This window comes from Lathamus discolor, chromosome 3 (genome assembly GCF_037157495.1).
Source record: "Lathamus discolor isolate bLatDis1 chromosome 3, bLatDis1.hap1, whole genome shotgun sequence".
Classification (NCBI taxonomy): Eukaryota; Metazoa; Chordata; class Aves; order Psittaciformes; family Psittacidae; genus Lathamus; species Lathamus discolor.
The window spans coordinates 38700743-38724988 of NC_088886.1; the positions used below are offsets into that span (position 1 = coordinate 38700743).

The 24246-nt window shown below is 45.2% G+C and overlaps 1 protein-coding gene across 3 annotated transcripts in view; it reads left to right on the top strand.

Annotated features, from left to right (window-relative positions):
• VEPH1 (ventricular zone expressed PH domain containing 1) overlaps window positions 1–2231 on the top strand; it is a 98202-nt gene extending 95971 nt beyond the window's left edge. For all 3 annotated transcript variants that reach the window (XM_065674700.1, XM_065674699.1, XM_065674701.1), the window contains one exon: window positions 1079–2231. In XM_065674700.1, coding sequence (XP_065530772.1) covers window positions 1079–1315 — 237 coding nt within the window. In that variant the 3' untranslated portion in view covers window positions 1316–2231. The remainder of the gene's footprint in view (window positions 1–1078) is intronic.
• The last annotated feature ends 22015 nt before the right edge of the window (window positions 2232–24246 follow it).

Sequence of the window (24246 nt, forward strand, 5' to 3'; positions counted from 1 at the left end):
GGCAGGCAGAGCAGCTCTGGAGACTACAGTTTGCACACCTCAGCCTGTCCAGAGTCATGGTCAGCTTCTGAAAGATACTTAACCTCTAATTCTCACTCAGATCAGTCCAGATATTTCCAGTATGATAGGAGCAGAAAGCTTTTGGAAAATCTGCCTTACTCCTCTTAGCAAAGTAACTCCTCTTAGTACTCCTAAGTACTCTACTCTTAGTACTCCTAAGTACTCTAAGTACTCAACTTAGTACTCCTCTTAGTAAAAAGCATAAGAAGCTGAACAGCAAAAACAAATATTCTTAAGGAATCAGGGCCTTTGGCTTAAACTTCTCACCTGGAGACCCAATTTGTACATTTTTTAATGAGCTCACAAATCTTTTCTCCTGAAGGAAACTTCCATGATTTTGTACAATTCCCTTATGCTCCCTGCATCGTATTTTTTACAGTGATGCTAAGATTTCCTACGCATACCTATTTTATATGTTTCCAAACAAAATCGGAAGGCAGCTGTCCTGTCCCCACTGAGAAATGCCTCACATTCCCGGGTGAGACTCAAGGTATCTGTTCTGTTTTCAGAACCAATAAGAGGAGGTGTTGCTTCCATTTTTGGGTGGAAACTGAGAAGGGGAACAACTTATCACTGCTTAAGAGAAGATAGCTTTCTTCAGTCCACAAGGATTGGCTGATATTTGTACATAGGAAACACTTGCCATTGGCACTTGTGCCTGGCACCATTAACAAAGGTGTCCATTATTAAAAGCCAGAGAAAGGAAAATCTAAGCCCATGTTGACAGCTGAAGCTGGAACTAAAAAGTGCAGATGCTGAGGGTGAACAGCTCATGGGCATCAGTGTGGACCTTTGGCTGCTGCATACAATAGACCATGACAGCCCATGTTGGGGAGTGTGGCACTGCATGGGAGCAGGGTTTCTAGCTTCCCTAAAGCTCTTTTGGGAAGTCTCCATCAGTGCGTTTGCCCACATGAGCAACATTTACAAGACCAGTTCTACAGACATCAACTGTTTATTAAGATGATGGAAACCCTACCAAATGAACTCGGTTCTGTGTGTCTTCTCTGTGTTTCAGAAGGATGACCCCGATGACTGCCCCATTGAGCTCAGCAAGGTGCAGAGCGTTAAAGTGGTGGCAAAGAAGCGCAGGGACCGCAGCCTCCCCCGGGCCTTTGAGATCTTCACTGACAGCAAAACCTATGTTTTCAAGGCCAAAGATGAGAAGAATGCTGAGGAGTGGCTTCAGTGCATCAACGTTGCTGTTGCACAGGCTAGAGAGAGGGAGAGCCGAGAGGCCACCACCTATCTGTAGAGCTGCTGGCACCTCCATGGCCATGCCAGCAAACAAAAGGTGTCTGGGACCACTCCGGTACTGAGCATCCCACTACCATACCCCATATCCTGGACCTCTTTTACCTCCAAAAGCCCTGCTGTCTCCTGGAGCATGGGAAACTGTGGGTAAGAGCATGTGCTAGCATGGCCCAGGATGAGCTTTGTGCAGTGAGAGGTCTAACCCGACCAGGTGATGGAGTGCCACCATGCAGGAGTGCTCCCTGGCACTGTGGTCAAACCAGCTTCCACTGCTTTGTGAAATGCAGGGTTTTTCTTCAGCCTAATGGTCTGCAAGCCAGGAAACATGGTTAGAAGCATGCCTAGGCCTCAACACCTCAGCCTCTGATTCTGAGAAGCACATGGTCTCAGTGGCTGTAGACACTGCCAAGAGCATTCGAGCATGTAAGGACTTTGTTTTCCTCAGTCAATGTCTGTCTGTAAACAGGTAATTTTCCTTTTTATTTAATCTCAGTGTACTTTATCCTTTTACTGTTTATATGTATCTGTGCTGCTCCTTTCAGGTTTGATATCGAGCAATTTGAAAGATTTAACACGGATGAGAAATAATTTAAAATATTGAACTGTTTTGCTTTTCCCCTTTCTCCTGCTTTTCCTTCCCTTCCTACCTGAATGTAATTTTTAAAATTTATTTTATTCTTTTTTTAATTGCCTTCTCCATTCTGTAATTTTTCAAATTTTCTCCCAAACCAGAAAATTCCCAGTTTGCTTTTCTCTGTCACTCTCAAATGATCCCAAAGTGGAGAAAGTTCCGTAGAAAAGATTGAAACTAAAAAAGGAAAAGGGGGAAATACTGAATGTAAAGTCTGCGGGTGATGAACTCGGAAATCAGGCAAGGCTGAGCAGAAATAAAATTTGAATTTTTATAACCTAGAAAATTGTATTTTTTTGTAAAAAGTTGTTGCCAAAAAGGTGGATTTAAGGGGGAGGGGGAAATGAGGAAAAAAAAAATTACGGTGTAATGCTTTTTACTGGTATCTTCCACTCGGTAGAGAAGGGCTAGGGTAGACATGGCTTTTTTCACAGCTCCTTGCAGAGCACAGCAATATAACCTGCTTTCAGAAGTACTCTTGTCGACTTCCTATAACATTTTCTGGGTGAGTTTTGGTATTGGCTTGTGGCCCAGAGGGCAGCAGAGGCAGATGAGGGTGGCAGTGCTGCCTGGGCGGCTTTGACAGCGAGGACGTGCCAGGCATCATCAAAAGCATGTGAGGTACAGGGAGCAAGAGGAATGATCTGGGAAATAAATTCAGGTTAAAGTCTGTTGAGTAAAGCTAGTGCTGTTGCTGCTGAGTCCAGCCTGCTCCCAGCAGTCACCATGAGGTTTATGTCTCATATCAGAGCTTGCTGTTGGGGTGCAGCTTGAATGGCTGTGTACCTCTGAATTCACAGCCTGATTTTCCCATCATCATAAATGTTGCCAGATCTCTTGATTTCCCTGGGCCTGCTGCTGGTGGGTGGCTCTGAGAACGGGCCTCTGGACAGCTCAGAAATGTTATTCTGCCTGTGTTGAACTTCTCTCGCTTTGGGAAAGCAGCTGGGGCAGGGCTGGCACCTAAGGCTGGCTGCCCAGCTGCCTCCAGGAGCCCAGCCAGTAGCAGGCAATCTGCCTTGCCCTACCCTGCCAGTGGGCAGGAGAAGCAGGAAGTGTGGAGGAAATGGGATCTGAATGATTTAACTTGATGGTTTGGTGCCTCCTTCCGTGATGAAGTCGTTCAGTGGGGCTTACGGCCGGAAACATGGAGTCTTGTAGCTTGCCATATAAATATTTATCTCTTCGGAGTCTGACAACTTGCAAGCACTGACTGTTGCTGGTGTTTGTCTCTCTGGCCACCAGAGCTCTGTAAATTGGTACATTGCAGGTAAGATGCTAATATTTGGTAATAAGCATTAACTTGAATTAGAATGAGAAAAAAAGAGTTTATGGTACCATAGGAGTGCCCAAGTTCTGCTGCCAGGTCAGAGATAAGGGCTGCCTGGTCCCTTGCAGCAGTTAGAGTTGGTGGGTCCGGAGAGGTATTTCTCTTCCTGATCCATTAAGGCACCATCAAACCTTTAGGGCAGAAACCATGAACAGTGCAGCAGCAGTGCAATTAATTTCCATTTACAGTGAAATGAAAATTAGACTAAACTTTGAAAGGTTGTTTGCTTTTTCTGTGCCTCACTTCTAAGTTGTTTGCTCTCGTGGGGATGTTTGTGCTTCTTTGCTTGTTGTTTTTATTTTTCCCCATTATTTTTAATCATTTTCTAGACCTGATGATGATGTTTATGGAGGCTCCAGGGGACCACAATGCACTAGGGAACTGGCAGACAAATGCAGAGAGCTTTTGCACTGTGGCTCTGCTGTGGCCACACATGGGCAGGGTGCTGTGAGTGCAGGGTGGAAAGTAAAAGCAAACAAGCTCAGAACCGGTTTGGAGCAGGATTAATCTGCGGTGATCAGGCTCTGACAGTGACCTTCTGGTGGCAGAGATGATGTACCTGTTTGGTGTCACCATGCTGCCCTCCCATAGCTCTGATACCACCTTTCCAAACCACTCCTTCAGCCCTGCCTGTGCCACCCTTGCCACCTGTCCTTCTTGGCCACTGAGCACCACCTAGACCAATCTCAAATCACGTCTTTTCCAAGTCTCCATGTTTTCCCTAAATCCTCTTGGAGACAATGAAACAAAACTGGCAATTCCTTTCTTACACTTCTTCCCAGCCTCCTGCAGGAGTTCGTGTACATTTGTTTTACTTTGCTTGAGGGTGTTCGTTATTTCCTGAGACCTGGTTCCTCCCGGCACTGACAGACTGGAGTCCTCTTCCAGCCCTAGGGATCTCCTGCCCTGGGGACCTGTGCAGTATGTCTCCAGCTTGGGCCCCTAACATGTGTCGAACAATGGACCTGGCATCTGAGCTTGGGGAGGTCAGCAAGCCCTGGTCTGAAAAGATAATATTTTATTTCCAACATTCTCATGATGACTGGAAAAGGAAGTGCCGAGCGACTGCACCGCACGGCCAGCGGCTGAGAACAAAGCAGCTGCTGAAGCATTCCTGGATGATGGAAAATCAGGGAGGACTTTAAAGCTAGCCATAGGTTTGTAGATCTAAAGGATAAATTTGCATTCACACTAAAGATGTCAGAGGGGAAAGAGAAGACCTCTGTCAATGGCCCATGCAATGCCTTAACCAGCTCCAGGCTTCCCGCTGCTCTTGGCACTCCAGAGAGATGCTGAAATGTTAAAATCCCTGAAAATTCTTGTAACAACTAAAATGTGGAGATGTTAGATCATAGGATGTAGCAACATAATCAGAACAACTTTGTTAGAGCTAAATTTAGTTACAGAAAATATTGAAAGCCCATCCAGGACTGGCCTATCCAAGCAAATCTATGGACATCTGCATAGGTTGCCCGGCTGGGTAAAGTCTGGCTCCCTGTTGCTTACATGGAATCAGGCAATGTGTGCCTTGGGCCAGTAATATAATATTACAATACTTACAACCTCTAGAACACATGAAATCAAATCCAAGCTTGATGATGAAGACCAAAAGTGTGAGGTTTTTTTCACGACATGTACCGTGACTATTTATTTACTGTTATCTCAGTATGGGAGAGTTTATCCAAGGTTGCTCATGCACAGCCTTGACGCAGACATCCTGTGTGCTAGGACATCATGCAGCGTGTAAGGAGTGAAGAGGAAGTCTACAGTAAATTGTGTATTATGTCCATACAAACAATGCAGGTCTGCAGACTGGACTGCTGCAACCTCAGCTGTCTCTGGGTGTAAGTGAAGCAGTGGAGCCAAACCTCAATTAAAAGGCAGCAGTGCAAGCGTAAAGAAAATATATATGATGGGAAATTTCCACAACCTCCCTGGCAGAGAGGAAAGGAGATTTCAGTTATTTAATTTGCAGTGTCTGGGACACTAAAGCCTTAATTTACCCACAGGACACACCACTGAGTCTAACAGGAATGAAGTTAATTCATAGGTGTGGACTTGTGGATTTATGTTTTGAAGTTCCAGAATGAGATCCTATACTAAACACTGAATTCCTTCACTGAGGCATGTCACTGGAGTTTGATGATACAGTAAGTCAGCCATTAAAAGCATTTTTTACAGACAAAATGGTTTGTATTTCTTGACATTGATGCCAAGTTTCAGTCTTCCACCTGTAAATTACATTATCAGTTTAATGCACCTGCTGATCTGTGCGCACGTATGTACAAACACAGGTCATCACCTATCTGCCAGAGTGTGGGGATATGCGAATCAGGGCTGAGCATTCACTTCACCATCAAGTGATTTCCAGGTCTAAGCTACATGAAATCCATGTATGGGGAAACACACTCCTGCTTCACCCACTCTTCCAAGGTTTTGTCGTCAGCGCTTGGCCATCACTAGTCACTTACATGCATCCTTTCAGTCTTAGCGTGATTGAAACAATACAGAACGCATAGCTGTGAGAGACCCTGGATTCTGTGCCAAAAAATAACTGGAGAAAATAAGAAGCTTAGCCACACTTCTCCTGTCTTAAATTAAAACTTGGAATAAAATAAAAGAGAAATTCAGCTGGCAACTTATTCTTGTCATGCTCCTAAAAGGAGAAACACAGAAATCATCAATCTTGTTATGATGAGAGCAGGGAGATTTTAAGGAAAAATAAAAATAAAAAAATCCCACTGTTGCAAACTCTCTCCTTGAGCAAATATAGAAATAGCTTTTATTAGTTCTTTTTTAAATAGCATGTATCGAAACACTCCAGATTTGAAGAGCAGCTGCCCTCTGAACTGGGAGCATGTTGGCAGTCACTGCTGCGCTGCATTTTCTCGGTTTGTTTGCAGGAACCATCCTCCCCTCTGTGAAGATGATGCGAGAGCTCCCCACAGCCCCGGTGGAAGGTCCCTGGGCTCACCGGTGTGTGTGGCAGTGCTCTTGGAAAAAGGGATGCAAATGCTCTCCATGGCTGCAGTGCTGGGACTCTGCCGAGCATCTGATCCTCCCTGCCAGGAAACAATCTGCCTTCTGTCTTGCACAACTTTTGGTACAAAAGATGTCATTGTCTCTCTGTTTGGGGGTGAGTTCACCTTTGCTATTATTCCAGCAGTGTTTGTGGAGGGAAGGAGCCTCACTCTTATGGAGAGAGGGACAAATCCCAACCCTGGCCATATGGACACTAAACCCACCTGGTGTATCAGGTACCACACTCCCTCCAGTTCCCCAGGGGCAGCTGTATTGCCATTTCCCCAGGGGTCTGTGAAAGCAGGCAAGCTTCAGGAAGGTCCTGGCTGTGATGCTGGGGCTCAGCCAGCCAGTCCCCTGTTACGGTGCGGCATCACTATTTTTCCTTCAAAATTGTGCTGTCATGACCGTCTTTCTTCCTGTGTTCATTTTGGTTATGGCTGTTTGCATCTCTGTGATGAGTCTCCCCTGGCAGACCCATGCCCCTGTGAGGACTCCATCACTAAGACATCCATCTGATCATGAGGACCGGCCCGTGCCCTGCCTGGGTTGGAGCAAGGACACTGCAAGCACTGTGCAGAGCTCAGGGCAGCCGTTGCACCAAGACATGCAAAGTGTAGGACCCCTGCTGCTGCTGGCTTCCTTTTCCTTCTTCTCTCATCTCCAGAATACAGATGTTAGAGATTTCTTACCTCCCCGTGGCTCACAAGGTTTGACTGCCTGTGGCTGTAAGGAGAGGAGCAGTGGGGCCCTGTTTCTCCTGCCTCATCTCTGCTGCACCCAGCCACAGTCAGGGAGAGCAGGCAGCACAGTGGGTAAAGCAAAAGCAGCTTACACTGGCACTCATATCTGCTGCACAGGCTGAGCTGTATCACAAGTAACACCACTGGTTCCAGCACCTCGGGGAACAGAGAGAATGAGGTAGTTCCACAGTAAAAGGTTTGTGAGATAAAGATGAAGAGTAATGATACTTAGTCAGGCAAATTATATGTGATCATTGATTTCTCAAAAAAACCAAAAAATTTAACTACATCATCTATTTTCCTGTTGCTCGCAAGCAGCTCAGTCTTTGTTTCAAATACATTTCTCCTATTATTCCCTGAGAAAGTCTTGTATTCCTTCTTGTGAAGTTTTTTGCAAATGGCTGTTTCTGATCACTTGACACCTACATTGTGCTGGTCAGTTCTTCATGCCCGAGTGGGTATTTCTATGCCCAGATGGCAGGATCATACCTTCTGGAGTCGGATGACAAACAAAAGCAGTCTCCCTCAAACCTTCTTATTAAATTGTTTCCTTCCCAGTGCTAACTGCTCGTGCTTGAAAACTCAAAATGCGGGACGTTTCTGCTGGGTTTACTAAGTCTCAAGTGGATCACATCCTCAAAAACAACAGAGCAACAATTTCCAAGGAAGCACTGCAGGAGCGTGCCGGCCAGGCTGTCAGCTCTCCAAGCTGTGTGCACTTCCATGGGGCCGTTAGTAGCTCTGCTTGACAATATTTCCTAGAAATATGAACCATAGGTTGTACACCAAAACTGCCTTCCCAGGGTTTGTTTATGAGAGCTGAGCCCAGTTCTGGGAAGTTTTCCAAGGAAACTTTACTCTACAATTCCCTCCTGCCTCCCTGAACAAAGCGTTCCCCTGCGTGTTTGACAGGAACAGAATAAAACAGGCAATAAATGCTTAGGTATTGCATACAGTGAGCACATGCATTGTGGGTATAAATGGAATAAGCTGGACATTATTTTTCCAGCTTTTCCAATTCCGAGCTCAGCAGCCCATGGGAATAACCTTGCCTGCTTCTTGTTGACAGGTCATCTAATTCATCTCGATACTGATGACTAATAACCCTCGGGTAAAATCCTTGGCCTTGCTGAGGTCAAATGCAAAACTTCTATTAACTCTAATAGGGCCAGAATTTTACTCTGATCATTGCCTGTCATAGCGGTCCCTTTACAGCTTCCAACAACCACTGGATTTGTCCAGCTGCAGAAACACAAGCCCCTTCCTCCCCACTGATAAACTTCAGGAACCAGGTTTGCAGTGAGGAGTGTATCAGTGAGAAAAGCTGCCTCTCCCTCTTCTACCAGCATCCAGCATCACCCACACCTCCAGCAACATGCACTGGGCAGCCACCCCATGGGACGCGGGCAATGTGGCCACCCTGCAGTCTCGCTTCTCTTGCTTCGAGGCAGTGACAGTACTCCAGCTGGCTTATCACCCTGAAATGGTAGGAGGAAGCAGAAAATAAAGAAATTTCACCATTTTTGTTTGGCTTTTTTGTTGGTGGTGTCTGTCGTGTCGTGTCGTCGTCGTCATCCCCCCCCCCCCCCCCCCCGTAACAATCCTGCCCTGGTTAGTAAGTATTTATAGTGCACCTGTGGAAGAACTGGAAATTGATTAATTACATGTCTAATTACAGCAACACTGTTGGCTCAATTATACCATAAATCTCCCTGTTGTCTAATTAGGTGAAGAAAGAAGCAAAATCAGACTTGATTCATTTGACGACTTCATTGAAATCACCTGAAGCTCAACCTGTTGAGCAGATGATCCTAAGTTAGATCAGAAAGCATGTGCAGGCAAACAGAGGGATCAGGCCCAGTCAGCTTGGGCTCACGAAGGGCAGGTCCTGCTTGCCCAATCTGATCTCATTCTACAATAAGGTGACCCACCTGGTTGAAGAGAGAAAGGCTGTGGACATTGTCTATCTGGACGTAAGCAAAGCATTTGACATTGTCTCCCACAGCATTCTCCTGGAGAAACTGGCTGCTTATGGTCTGGATAGGGGGATTCTTTGCTGGGCTGGAAACGGGCTGGATGGCCAAGCCCAAAGTGTGGTGGTAAATGGCATCACATTTAGTTGGCGGCTGGTCACTTGTGGTGTCCCTCAGGTCTCGGTGTTAAGGCCAGTGTTGTTTACTATCTCCATCAATGATCTGGATGAGGGGATTGAGTGCACCCTTAGTAAATTTGCGGATGACACCAAGCTGGCTGCGAGTGTTGATCTGCTGGAGGATAGGGAGGCTCTGCAGAGGGATCTGGACAGGCTGGATCGATGAGCTGTGGCCAATGGTATCAGGTTCAACAAGGCAAAGTGACGGGTCCTGCACTTGCGCCACAACAAACCCAAGCAATGCTACGGGCTTGGGGAAGAGTGGCTGGAAAGCTGCTCGGCAGAAAAGGACCAGGGCGGTGCTGGTTGATGGCTGCTGAACATGAGCCAGCTTGTGCCCAGGCAGCCGAGACGGCCAGCAGCATCCTGGCCTGTATCAAAAATGGTGTGGCCAGCAGGGCCAGGGCAGTGATCATCCCCCTGCACTCAGCACTGGGGACTGAGTTCAGTTCGGTCTTCAGTTCTGGGCGCCTCACTGCAAGAGAGATACTGAGGTGCTGGAGCAGATTCAGAGGAGGGCAGCAAAGCTGGTGAAGGGCCTGGGGAATAAGTCTGATGAGGAATGACTGAGGGAACTGGGGTTGTTTAATCTGGAGAAGAGAAATCTCAGGAGGGACCTTATCGCTCTCTACAACTGCCCAAAAGGAGGTTGCAGTGAGGTAGCACTCAGTCTCTTCACCCAAGTAACAAGTGATAGGACAAGAGGTAACAGCCTCAAGCTGCACCTGGGCAGGTTTATATTGGACATTAGGAACAATTTCTTCACAGAGGGTGGTCAGGCATTGGAACAGGCTGCTGAGGGAAGTGGTGGAATCACCATCCCTGGAAGTGTTCGAAAACCGTGTGTGACATGGTTTAGCAGTGCATTTGGCAGTGCTGGGGTAAAAGTTGAACTTGATGATCTTAAAGGTCTTTTCCAACCTGACTGATTCTATGATTCTACAGTCCTGTTGGGGTTGGTCATGTCAGGACCTGGAAGTCCCTGGCCAGCCGCACCTGAGACTCCTGCCCCTGCCTGGGACCCCAGCCCAGCCCAGGGGCTCTGTCCTGCCCCAGCAGTGCTGCAGGAGCTGGTCCCAGTCCCAGCCCCACCGGGGAATCCCTCCAGCCCCACAGAGCCCTGTAAGGTTTCACACAGCCTCAAGCTATCAAAAGATTAAGATTTACTTGCTTCTAAAAATGTGGATACTGTCCACCTGTCCACCTTCTGTGGATATAAAGACTTCAGAGGGCGATCCTGGTGCTTAATTAACTGCAACATTTAGTACACACTGAAATCACTTGGCTTTTTTAGGCCAGAAATACCAACATGTTCAAGCAATAGCTATTGTTTAAGAGCCAAGTTTTTTATCTCTGCCCTCCATCCCTACCCTTCTCTTCTGGATCATTCTCAACAGGGAAATCAACCTCAGTATGTGATTTCTGTCTGACTTGCAGGTAAAGTGTGGGGAAACTGGAATCTGAGGGGTCTTTAAAATCCAGGCAATGCTCTCACTGGCAGTAAGCTGCGGAGAAGATGGCTCATTAAGGTTGGTGGCACTGAAGCCCATGGTCACCTCCAGATGCCTTTTCCTTAATTTCACAGTGCATCATTAAAGACCATAAAAAAACCGGCCATAATCACAGAAGGGACAGCAATGCCTCCAGGTTAGGAGCAAAAAAACCTGTTTTCTAGTTTCTGGCAGTTATTCATGGAAAGTATGTGTCTGTAAGAGGGTCCTTTGTTTTTACTTATGTTTTGCAAAATATGACTCTGTCTTGCCACATAACACTTTTGTCAATGGCTGCAAACCTGTATTTGGTGGAATGATGCTTTATTTAAGAGTAAACAACAGTGAAAGGCCATGTGTCACAAGGCCATGTGTCACAAGGTGCAAAACAGACCTGTAACCAGAGGTCTCTCCCTGGTTATGATTTGGGGCTTGCAGCACAAGGAAAAACATTCATGGCAAGTGGTGTTGTTTTCCCTTTGAAGAACACAAGTGTGAAGATCCTTTTCTTCAATGCAGGTGGTGCTTAGGCAACAGCAGCATATGTTTTTCCAGCTGTCCATGACTGCACCTCAGTTCTGACACAGAGAAGCCACCACCACGGTTTGGATGGCTCAGCGCCACACCAAGGGCAGTGCTGACTCTTGGCCATGCACTTGCACAGCCTGCGAGGCTCCACTTTCCTATTTCATGGATCCCGAATGCTTTCCTTTTCTGTCTACATGGTCTCAATTCTGCTCTTTGTTAGACCCTAGTGCAGTACAGCCACTCTTCTCTTTTGAAAGGAAGAAGCGAACCTAAAATAGATCAGGAATTCATAAGGAAATAAAGAACAGGGTGCCTTTCATTCCAGCCATGTTTGAGCTAACTTGCTCTGGCCTCTGGTTCAATGAAGTCCCGCTGCATCCCACTGCCATGCTAGCAAGTGATCAGGACCAACATTGGTGAAAGCACATTGTCCACCAATACCTACAAGGTATGTCTTTAAAAACAACAGCAACCCAAACGATAAAAAATCAGAAGCACTTTCTCAACACATCCCATGTGCCTAAAGGACTGTGACTGCTACACTGGCTTTCTGCCGGATGTTGTACAGTATCAGGCTCACTGTATTTTCACCATATGCCTTGCAGATCTGGATCCAGCAGGATACGTCCCCAGGATAGCTGCGTCCAGTCAGTTTGAGATTTCCATCAGTAGGACAGACAGGACTTCAGAGCAGCTCCACAGCTCTCCTGCTCCACAGCTGGAGGTCCAGAGACTCATCCCCTCGGCACTGCATTGGGTAGAACACTTAGGTTAATTAAAGAGGTAAATTATGTGTCTGAAACACCAGGGGACCTCTAACAAACTTAAATTCTATCACCAAGGCTTGAGCCTTGGGTACTCTGAAAGATGTGTGTCCATAACCTAAGTGCTGTCTGAGCTGAAAATCTGCCTGTCCTGTCTTCCATACCATCAAGAATACTCCCCCGAAGCAGGGCTGAGTCCTGAGCCCCCAGCAGAGCTCATTGACACACCACCAAGGTGTCCCACTGGGTTCATGGCAAGGTTAGAGCCATCAGAGCCTTGTGATGCTTCACAGAGCAAAGGCAAAAGGTTAGGAAGCACCCTTCCTCCTGCTACATGAGAGCAGCAAGAAGGGGCCACAGGAGCCACCCTCATCTCATTGCATCAGTCAAAGTCATTTGGATGCCACAAGCATAGGCAGAATTGCTTAGAGCCCAGTACAGGGCACCTGCACTTACCTTGAGCATGTCTGATAATTTTAGGGGACACACTACTTTACACTCATCACTTTGCCAAACATACTACTGCCCACTTGCTGATGCTTCTGCTTCCTGACAGAACAGCTGATGCTGACAGATAGGGTAATGAAAAAAAAAGATAGTAAATATTGGATGGGAAGAAACATTTGGCCTCTGAAAAGTTATTCCAGCCAGAATTCATCAATAGTTTGGTAAACACCTTACAGCCTTCCAGATACTCTGGTGGATAAACAAAAAAAGCAGCAAATTGAGTAGAAGCTGTGTATTCAAAACTATTTTTTTGCAAACTGTTTCAGCTCTGTTGAATGCTTCACATCTGGCTGTATCCTGGTTCATTTAATCACTAAAGGGAATGCATGTGAAAAGCAGTCACGCTCTTCAAAAAGCTTATTTCTGCTTTTGGGCTTCCCTTTCTGCTATCTATTAACTCTCTGGATTTACAGCAGCTCACTTTCTCACTTGCAGCCTCCTGCTGCTCCAATTGTCTTTGACAGGGCAATGCCATGGGGGTGGGGAAGGATGAGGGAAAACATTACGATTTTATCAGCAGCCTGTTGTACATACTATTATGAAATGAGAAATAAAACCCATGTGTAAAACATCAGTACTGGTACTAAACTGTAAAGCCCATAAGCCCGTTAACTGTAGGGAAGGCTGTGATGGGTGGATCAATGGTCTCAGACGAAAACCAGCTGCCCAGAATCTTGCCTCTGAGAACAACCAGTAGCAGATGCTTAAGGAGAACTTAGGAGAAGATAAGATCCAGTGACTCTCTTCCTGCATCATCTTCTTTGCTATCACCAGTAGACACTTCAAGGACCCCTAACACCAGCTGCTTCTTCCTAAACACTATGTTTAACAATGAAATTTTACCCAATCCTTTTAAAAGTCATCCATACACTTGGCCTCCACAACATTCTGTGGCTATGAGTTCCACTGTTTAATCACGTGTTGTTTGATTGTTTCAATGTCCTCATCTGCAAATCTTCTAATAGCAGCATGAAGGCACTGGAGAGCACCTAAGTAATTCAGTCACTCAGCACTGAGGTTTCCTTACACGAGCCCAGCAGGCACAATGAAAGCTTTTTGAGGCATTCACAGCAAGCGTGGGAGGCAAATGGGAGCTGGTATGTGAGTTCCCTGACTCACCGAAGAAGAGTCAAAGGGAAGATGACTCAACATCATTAGGTTTATCTTAAATCTGACGCTGCATCCAAGCACTTAAATGCAACAGGATCTTCAGGACTTTTCTATTGTTTATTTCTTCTGACCCTTTCAGTCAGAAGGAGCAGCACAGATTTTCATACCATCCAGTGTAACTACAAACTAAACCACAAGTCCATTGAAATATTAGCAAAATAGGTCTTTCCCCAAAGCCCACAAAACAGCTAATGGGCCTTCTAAACTTTCACAGCTCCTGAAGAATTCATCATGTACACACATCTCAGCTAAAGTATTGTCAGCTGCAAGTCCTGTAAACCTGGCCTTACCCAAAGAGCCTCAACCAGAAGAACGGCTGTGAGCAGAATTTGAGGGCTTTGCATATGCCATATTTTGCCTCTTCCTTTCAATCTCCTTTCTTTAAACCTATGGCTCTAATAATGGTATAGCAAGACCTTTCTTTCCATTTCTGTATCTATATCAGTCACCTTCTCTAGTCCACTCCTCTTTTCATTTTCCTTTGAAAAATTTCATCTCTGTTCTTTCCATCTAAAAGATTGAATTGTGATTAATGGAGGTGATGGGAAAGTGAGCACCTGAGCACATGGGATTAAAGTGAGACTTAGTGGTCACCTACTTCTTTCAGGAAAGATTAGGCTCGACAGAGTAAATGTGTTGGCAGAGATGCCTACATTTATATGCAGACATAGTCTATTTATTTGGTAGGGAGGCTCTTTAGAACAGATCTTACAGAAGCCACTGCCATGTAGCTTTTCAGAAGGTACCACCAAGCATGTAGATGACTGCAAGGGCACTGGCAATAATGCAGTGTGGCAGCTTTGGCAGAAGGTCTCAGATGGACAGTGGGATTGAGTGCGCCCTCAGCAAGTTTGCCGATGACACCAAGCTGTGTGGTCTGGTTGATATGCTGGAGGGAAGGGATGCCATCCAGAGGGACCTTGACACGCTTGTGAGGTGGGCTGATGCCAACCGTATGAAGTTCAACCATGACAAGTGCAAGGTCCTACACCTGGGTCGGAGCAATCCCAGGCACAGCTGCAGATTGGGCAAAGAAGAGATTCAGAGCGGCCCTGCGGAGAAGGACTTGGGGGTGCTGGCCGATGAGAAAATGAACATGAGCAGGCAGTGTGCGCTCGCAGCCCAGAAAGCCAACCGTATCCTGGGCTGCATCAAAAGGAGCGTGACCAGCAGGTCAAAGGAGGTGATCCTGCCCCTCTGCTCTGCTCTTGTGAGACCTCACCTGGAGTATTGTGTGCAGTTCTGGTGTCCTCAACATAAAAAGGACATGGAACTGCTGAAACAAGTCCAGAGGAGGGCCACGAGGATGATCAGGGGACTGGAGCACCTCCTGTATGAAGATAGGCTGAGAAAGTTGGGGCTGTTCAGCCTGGAGAAGAGAAGGCTGTGTGGGGACCTCATAGCAGCCTTCCAGTATCTGAAGGGGGGCTATAGGGATGCTGGGGAGGGACTCTTCGTCAGGGATTGTAGTGACAGGACAAGGGGTAACGAGGTAAAACTTAAGCAGGGGAAGTTTAGATTGGATATAAGGAGGAAATTCTTTCCTGTTAGGGTGGTGAGGCACTGGAATCGGTTGCCCAGGGAGGTTGTGAGTGCTCCATCCCTGGCGGTGTTCAAGGCCAGGTTGGATGAAGCCTCGTGTGGGATGGTTTAGTGTGAGGTGTCCCTGCCCATGGCAGGGGGGCTGGAACTAGATGATCTTGAGGTCCTTTCCAACCCTAACTATTCTATGATTCTATGATTCTATGATTCTATGATTCTATGATTCTATGTTTATGGCATTTTGTGTGATCCACCAGCCTGCAAGGAGTTCCCAACAGAACAGTGGTTTGATTTTTGCAGCTCCTTTCCACCAGCTTTACAGACTCCATGGGATAAAGTGTCCCCATGGCAGAGGTTCCCTGCTTCCCTGAGATAACCAAGTTATCTCAGGTGTCCCCCAGAACAGCACTGTGACAGGTGTGAAGCCATAGGTAGTAAGTGAGAGAAAAGAGCAAAGGAAGAAGTTTCATGGATCTTCATGTAATTCTGAATAAGGAAACAATGAGCAAAGTCTCAGCGGGATGTGCCTAGGTGGAGCGTCTCTGTGTACATCATAAATCATTGAGGAGGAATAGGTACTGCTAAGTTATTTAGTGTGCACTCATAGCTGTTGATGTAACAAGTTGCCTCCTGCAGAGAATGTGATCAAACACTATAGATTCACTGCATTTTCCATCAGGCCTGGCAATTCTAGGAAAGGTCCAGATATATGCATATTGTTTTGATCATTACATTTTGGGTTAACAAATGCAGCTTGACACGAAGTCCAAAAATGCCAGAAATACCTTTTGTCCACCAGTATATTTCAGCAGCTTGTTAAACGTTACAGATTGCTTAAGCAGGCTAAAGTCTGGTGGGCCTCAGGATGGCCTATTGGAGACATCTTTCATTTATTTGGTCTGATGCTTGAGCTTACACAGCACACTCTCCCTTAATCATAGCTGCATCCCAAAATGTGACTTGGGAAAAACAGCATTGCAAAGCAGTCAGCTGGACTTTGCCAAAACTGTCTGCAAAGTTCCCATTAACGATTGAGCAAACAAGGTTTTCTCACCTCCTAAGAAGCAACTGAACTTGAGGTGGGTGTACAGAAGTGAGTGCCTGGGAGCTAGAAGAGAACCAGGTGCCAGTGTTTAGGCAATAAACTGCAGGTGGCAGAAAGCTGTAAAATGGGTGGCTGTGGTAGCTAGGGTATGGAGAGTGTGGGCAGAATTTACTGGTTAGTGGTTGTTGAGGTAAGAATGAGGTGATGGCAGCTCAGCGCCTCCTTGTTGTGTGGAATGCTGGGTGATAAAATGTTGTGCAGACTCACAGACCTAAAATGTTCAGCAGGAAAGTCTACCCAAAAGTTCAAGGTTATCTGCTGTAGTCCATGAAGCTCCTGGATTTGCTGGAAGCTGGATGATTACCCAAAGAAAGCCACTGTGTGGCCTCCTTTGGTCTTGGGCTCTTCAAAATGAGTCCTGCCACTGTCAGAAGCAGGATGCTGAGCAGCATAGGTGTTTTCCCTGAGGTGGTTCAGCCATTCTGGAGTTATGGACATGACAGAACAGCTGACCCCATCTTCTTGCAAGGCTGTACTTCCTCAGTCATCGTAAGTGTTCCTTTGGTTGCATAAGGGAAGCAGGAGAGTTGCACTACTAGTTTTTAATGGTGCTGTGCACTAAGCTCTGAATGCATGGGGTTTATCTGAAAGGAGCAAATGCCTTTACACAGACCTCATTCTGCTCTGGAGTCACTACAGAGAAGGAGTGAATATTTGGGGGAGCACAGCCTGTGAAATACACCCAATCTGAAATCATATATTGGTTATCCTGATGTGGTGTGGCCGTGGGAGAATCGCAACTGTCCCGATACATGGTGAGATTTTGGTGTTTTCAGCTGACTGAATCATTTAGGTCTTCTATTAAGCTCCAATGCAGTAAAAATGATAGTTATAGTAAACCGTGAAATTTTGTATAACTATGTATGCAACTAGGCTTAAAAAGGAACAAATTAATTATGCTGGTCACTTCTATGGGTGACACTGCAACACCAAAATTGGTTGTCAGGCATCTTTTAAGAGTGTAGAATCAGCATTAATCTTGTTCTGCTACAAAAGAAAGTCAAAAGGTCTTTCTTATAACTCTGCTGGTAATATTTGCAGATACAAAAAGGGCCACAAAATCAAAATAAGCATGTTTTGAATCTGACATAATAAATTAATACCGTCCTACTTGCAACTAATGCAGGATAGATGTGGAATTTCCCTTCTAAAGATCTCTGAGCTTTTCAACTTCTCTCAACCTTCTGTCACTCTGCTGATGTGGAGGCTTAGTAGTGCAGGATCCACTTGTAACTTCTGGATAAGCCTCTATCAAAGTTATTGGAGGCAGATGATGAGTGATATTTGGGTTGGGTTTGTTTTGGTTTGGTTGGTTGGTTGGTTGTGGGGTTGTTGGGTTTGGGGTTTTTTTGGGGGTTTTTTTTTGTTTTCTTTTCCCAGTTCATTTCACTTCAAAATCTAGTTTTAACCAAGATCAAACCTTGTGTTCGTTAAGTTCTGCTTAGTTTTGTAGTAAACTGCTGCCTCCTGCTGGGTAAAAGGTCCTATAACAAAGCCTTTCTTCAGTAATAGACTGTAAAGTATTGCTTTCTCTCAAAATGTAGGAAAGGGCTTTGCAGATATTGCTCCATTTGCTATGAAACAGGATATCCATTTTGCAAACTGCCTAACACAGAAGAAACTGAACTGCCTATGGACACAAGGCCTGCACAAAAAACCAGCCTGATATTTCACGGCAGCATGTTTGTACCTCTGAACACAGCAGGGTGCTGTCAGTAGGCCACCTACACAGGGGTAGAGAGCCGGGCTGCTGCTTTTCTGCCTTACCCTCGTTACAACCAACAGCTATGGCTCAGGCCAAACCTCTTTGCTTGTGCCCAGTTTGGTGTGAGTGGAAAGGTGAATCCCTTGGGAACTCTAGTTTTTCCTGCTGCAGTACTTGGTGTTGAGCTGCTTCTAAGGTGGTCACTGGAGAATTTACAAGACGTGCTCATACACTTGCTGAAAACCTGTTGGATTGTTTTATCAGTTTAGAGAACTAGCAAATGACAGTCAGCCTTTCTAGAATCTAAGTAAGGCTTATAACATCTTTGAGAATCTCTTAGATCAGACTTTGATCTGTTCCAAAAATGACCGAATTAGGAAATTCTATTGACTAAAGAAGAATTACACTAAACAAAAGCCTTACTCCAATATATAATTATTATAGAATACAGGGAAACTTTGCTCCTAATGGTAGAAAACCCTATTTATGCCAATCATTGAACATGTGCCCACCTACACTCTTAAATAACCTGCTAACATGAATTTTCCAGTCTTCCCTTGTTTCTAATTAACTGGTACTGAAAATATTCTGGGATACTGGCATCCCATACTACCCTGGCAATGTACACCCTGTCTATCCTTATATGCCAGTTTTATCTCTGCACTCTGGGGACAGAGAGCTTATTGATGACAGCTATAATTTATTACTTCAAATTACCAGGTTTCTTACTTGCAAATGTCTTGTGGTCTATCAGTGTCAATATCTGTGTGTATTTAATACTGCTGATGGTTATAAGGAAAATCTTGCCCGTATATCATCAATTTAATTTCCTCTCCCTTTGCCAGTGAAGCTCTTGATATCTCAGCATCCCTTCTGTGCCTGTCCTGACATGCCTGGTCGGGGATGACACAAAATAATCGTTCAAAGGCTTTTGTGTGAAATCGCATCAACCCGCTAGATGGCAAACAACTACTTGCAAAGCCCACAGAAAGAGTTGCCTTGTATAAACAAAGCCACACCACATTCATCACTTAAACAACTAAGAGAATTAACTTTATGCTTCTATTTAACCTCACAGAGTACAATGAGGCTTGTCCAATAACCACTGGCAAGATGTAGTATTAAAATCTCTTTCACATTGGATTGTGAGCTACAACATGAGCTTTCACGTATCTCAGATCACATGCTACAATGAACAGCAGCATATTTAGCATCACCTCCTTCTGTCAGGAGGACTAAAGGAGTCTTCCTAGTAAATTTCCACTTTATCCAGTGAGTTACTTGTGGCAATGTGATATGTAAACTCTAAGAGGCTGTGCTATTTTTCTAAGATGCCCCACTATGCCCACAAGGACAGAATTTCACACTTCACTGCAGTCAGTGGGAAGCTTGCCACTGACTCAGAGCTCAGTAGCATTTTTACTTGGATGCTGTAGCAGAAAATCTTCCTGAAAGAGTAGGGATGAAGAGGCAAGGACCTGATGGACTTAAGTACTTTTGCTTCGAATCATTCCCTAAGGAGGGAAAAATAGAATAAAAGACCTCTTGGGGTTAATAAGACACTTGAAAATGCTCTAAAGGCAGAAAAAAGCTTGCAGAACCATAAAGAAATGCTTGAACAGCTCACAGGCAGTTACAGCACTTCCTATAGGTGGCCAGCTGATACGTTTAACTCACTACCAGCACTACCACCTCTCTGCTCTGTGCCTTCCTCTGTCTGCCAACTGCTAATTTAGTACTTGGATGCTAGCAATAACAACAATTTGTTCAATATTAAAAGCAGTCTTTTGTTATTTATATACAGAAAGGCTCCTTAGGCTAACAGAGCTGTGGAAGTTCTTGCTGCAATAAACCAGACACAGACCAGGAGAGAGCGTGCAGAGCGTGCAGCCCCTTGGATAACTCTCACAACCCTGTCAGAGAAATTTTGGACAGCCCAGAAGCCTTTTCTGGTAACTCTTGTGTGCAGAGAGTGCTGCTGATGCTAACCCTGCCTTATACTCATTTTGCACTGATCCACACTTCAGTAAATACAACTACACAAATAGATGAAGCAGTGAGAGATTTGTTAGATATTTACATGAGATGAAACATTTCTGTACTGACTGTACCCATGCAGGGCAGACACCTGGTGAAACTGCTGGCTGACTGCAGTATATGATCTTTTCTACACTGTGCGGCTGCTCCTGCAGACTATCAGATAATGTTTCAAGAGATGGCCACCCCCCAGCTACAGCCCCTGAAGCAGGATGTGGTCCTGTAGCCTCGGCAGGCTCACTGCTGTAGCACAGAGCCTCTCTCAGGCTCACAAACATGTTCCACAGCCTCGATGTGCCTAAGGAGCCCAGCCAGGCTGGTGGAGACACTGCAGTCAGGCTGGGAGCATCACCTCTGCCTCCTACTGCAGAGCAAGGTGGCTGTCAGACTGAAGTGTCTCACTGTGACTGGACCAGGGAAGCTAACACAATTTGGAAGGGCAGAAAACAAAGCAAGGTTCCCGATGCTCTGAGCCTATAAAGCATGACCCTGTTAGGAAGTTCCTGGGTAAAGCTGTTCAATCTCTAAATGGATTTTAATAGGAAATGCTCCCCTGGGCTCAGTCTGCTAGTTAGACCGCTGTTTGTGTGGCCCAAGATGAGGACAGCATGTGTGATGCTGGGTTTGCAGGCTACAAATATAGCAACTAGTAACAATAAAATCCAATACTGTACTTGAAGCAGCCCTTGGTGACTTTTATGTGCCAACTTGCTTTCCTTGGTTTCCCAGGGCTGCATGTGCATGACTCTGCTCCACATGAGTGGTGTAAGCTCTCCTCTGTCCTTTAAACCTGTGAACTCCTGATGCAACCATTAAAAATAATATAGGCCTCTCCCTGTAGTGATGAATATCCTGCATGAGCCAGAGCTAAATCTGTCTCTGATGTGTGCCTTTCAGGACACAGCCTGTTCTTTCCCATTCCAGCACTGCTTGCTTCTGTTCACGCTCTGTGCTAGTGGCTCTGCTGTGACTCACTCCAGGTTAACACCCTGACCCTTGCTTCGCTGTTAACGCACCTACAGCTACTAGCCTGTTCAACTGTGATACATTTGTGAGAACCACATCCGTGCCCAAGGAGGGTCAGCACTGGAGGACTGCATGCCAAGGACAAACTTGGGTGCTTTGCCAGTTAGGGCTTTCCCTGTCACAATGACACAGGGTGCAAAAGTCTCTCCCTGAAGCAAGAGGCTGTGCTGTGAGTTTGGGGAATCTGTCCTGTGCTCAATGTCATGCTCTCCCATTTGCTATTTTCTCAATTTTCTTACCCTCAGATAGAAATACTATCAGACCCATGGTAACTTCCCCAGTGTGGATCTGAGGCAAACGTTTGTATACACATGCATGCAGAGCTTATCAGTTCTTTAAAGTGCGTGGTGACCAGCTGGTGGGGACAACATCAAGCCTGGTTGGGCATATCTCCATGTTCCCAAAACTAGCCGGTGGTGTTACTGATCCAGGGACAAGCTGCCCCAAGGGACGGAGAGAGCAGAACTCACTGCATGCCTCTGTGGTGGCAGCTCTGCCTGAAACAGCTGACTCTAAGCTGCAGCACACCCCTGGGCATGAAACAGCCTGTTTTTTCATGCAATATTCCTCCGTAGTTTTGGGTATTACCCAACAGTGCTGAGTCAAACACAATGTACAGCAGGGGCTGCCTGCTTCTCAGAACCACTTGGCAGTAGAAATATCAACGTATCGCTGTTGCACATTTTGGGTAATTACTGTTACCATTTCAAAGCAGTTGTTATACTTTTGCAGATTTGTCTGTCTGCCTGCCTTTTAAATGTAACTCTAGCTGCTTGTGAACACACAAGGCCCATGCCATAGATAAACATGACCTGTGGAAGACCTAAGCCTGCTAAACTTCTTGCACCCAGCTTCACAAGATGCTGAAGCACAAGGTTCTAGCCTTAAGGGTCAGCATCTCCACATTTTGGGCACTGGGACTTTTAGAGACGCAAAGAGGCACGTGTTAAGGCATAAAGCTGCCATGGTTTAAGGCATCACTACCCAGTCACTTGCTGTTCCCATCCCTCTGGCAGGGTTTGGCACTCAAGAGTGTCAGAGTTGTTGGAACAAACATATGTGTTTTGCACTTTCAGGTGCTATTGAACAGGCTAGGGTTTGTCCGACTCTTCCTTATGAGAATGGCAATGTTGCCCCAGAGGTGTACGGACTACCCTGTTCTTGTGGTGATGGCACTGCTGTTACCAGACCTGCCCTTTCTCAGGGTTCCCTGCCACAGTTCAAAGACCGGTGCATTAACTTCAAGTGTCAGTTGTAGCTGGACGAGTACCTTGTTTTCTGTTTCTCCAGACAGCATACTTAAGGCACATAACTTGTGTGCAGATGAAATAGGCTCTTGTTGATCTGCATCTGAATATACATCTGACTTCTGCTGCCATATCACTGTCTGACCATGATAAGGTATGTCAAATCAAATTCTACACAGTTTTTCTTTAAAACCAGTGTGTCTCAATGAGAAAAACAGGTTTGAGGCTTAAATGCGTTGGAAAAAAGGTCTGAACTAAAATAATGTTAAGCATGATGCTCAACTTGCAAATGCATCAAACCACCATTTGCAAATAGGTGAGCTGGTGAACATCAGTCCGCAGGAAAAGCTTACTGATTTTAATACATGGGGAGCATTCTTTATTTACATATTTTGCAACTGCTTTGTGCTTCTTTGATAAAAGGCTAAGCAATCAGTGTGTATTGTCACAGGAAACCTGAACCCCTGAGTCCATAAATTCAAAAATGAGACACACAGGCTTCAATTGGCATCCAGATGCTGCAGAGCCTGCACTAGAGTCTTCTGCAAACTCTGGAAAACACTTTTACAGAAATGCAGCTCTACTGAGAAAGCAAAAGGCAACAAATATTGTAATTTGAGTACAAGGTTTGAAGAACACAAATATTCCAGTTCAGCAGCGTACTTTTACATTCTAGATGACAGCATTCTTGGGGATAAAAAAAAGTTTGCTTTCACACAGGAACAATGTTTTAACCTTTTCTTGATAAAGGCTTTAAGTCGGTCACCAGCTGCAGCGCCACTGAAATAAACAAGTAATGAGGAACACCAGGAGAAATGCCACTGAAACCAACAGAGAGACTTAGGGAATGGAAGGTAAAGGAATCAGTTAACATGAAACAGAAAAACACTTCTATAAAAGGCTGTATTCATAATTACACTTCTGGTTTCACACCAAGTTATTCATAGTACAAACTGCAGGATGTAACTCACGCTACTGAATTCCTCTTTTCTCTTGCAAAATCAGTGAGTAAGACTTTAAAGAAAAACCACCCTCTGGGAACGATTTCAAATAATCTTCGTTGCTCCTCTGAGCTGTTAATTTAGAGTCCAAAATTGGAGCCTCTATAAATCTTTTCTAAAGGTACCTAACTCATTCCCCTTCAAGTCATAATTTGTAGAGTGAAACACTGTTTCTCAAGCCTAAGAAATTTCACTGCCAAGTCTTTTGGTGCCAAGCTCCTTTATACCACTGCAAACCTAGTATTCAACCTATATCGGAAGTGTACTTGCAATCAGAAATCCATATAGAGCTGATAACACCTATTTTTATCACTCAGATGGCAATAATTCTAGATTCTCGGTTAATTTATCAGATTCAGCTTGAAGAATTGAAGTTAACCTCCTAAATTATTTCATTAAAACAAAATTAACCAACTTTCTAAAATCTCCAGGGTAAAATAATTAGTTGAATGCAATGAGTAAATCAACCTAACCATAGTCTCTGTTGTCTTAATCTGGTCTACTTGGTATGACAGCAGAAACTTACAGCTATCAGATCATGTCAAAATATTTTACTGCCTAACTTTCTATCACATTGTTTTCTTACATACTGACATCTGTCTTTTAATAGGTTTTTACTGTCACCACAGATACTTTATTTTCCCAAACAAATCCTTTCTATTCTGTTAAGGTAATTGCATGTTACGATTTGCAGTTCTTTCCTAAGAACCTGTTATTTCATTATCTTTAGTGAAACATTTGCAGACAAACCTGTGAAGTCCTCAGGGGATTTTAGGCACTGGGGTGGTCCAGCTGCCTGCTGGAGAGGAGTTTCAGGATATCCTAAAACTCCCTTCCCATGAGACTCACTCGAAAGCTGGCGCTGCCTTCTTTCCAGCTCAGCCATCCTCTGCCAATGCAGTTCATTGCTCAGCTTTGGACTCTATAACAGTA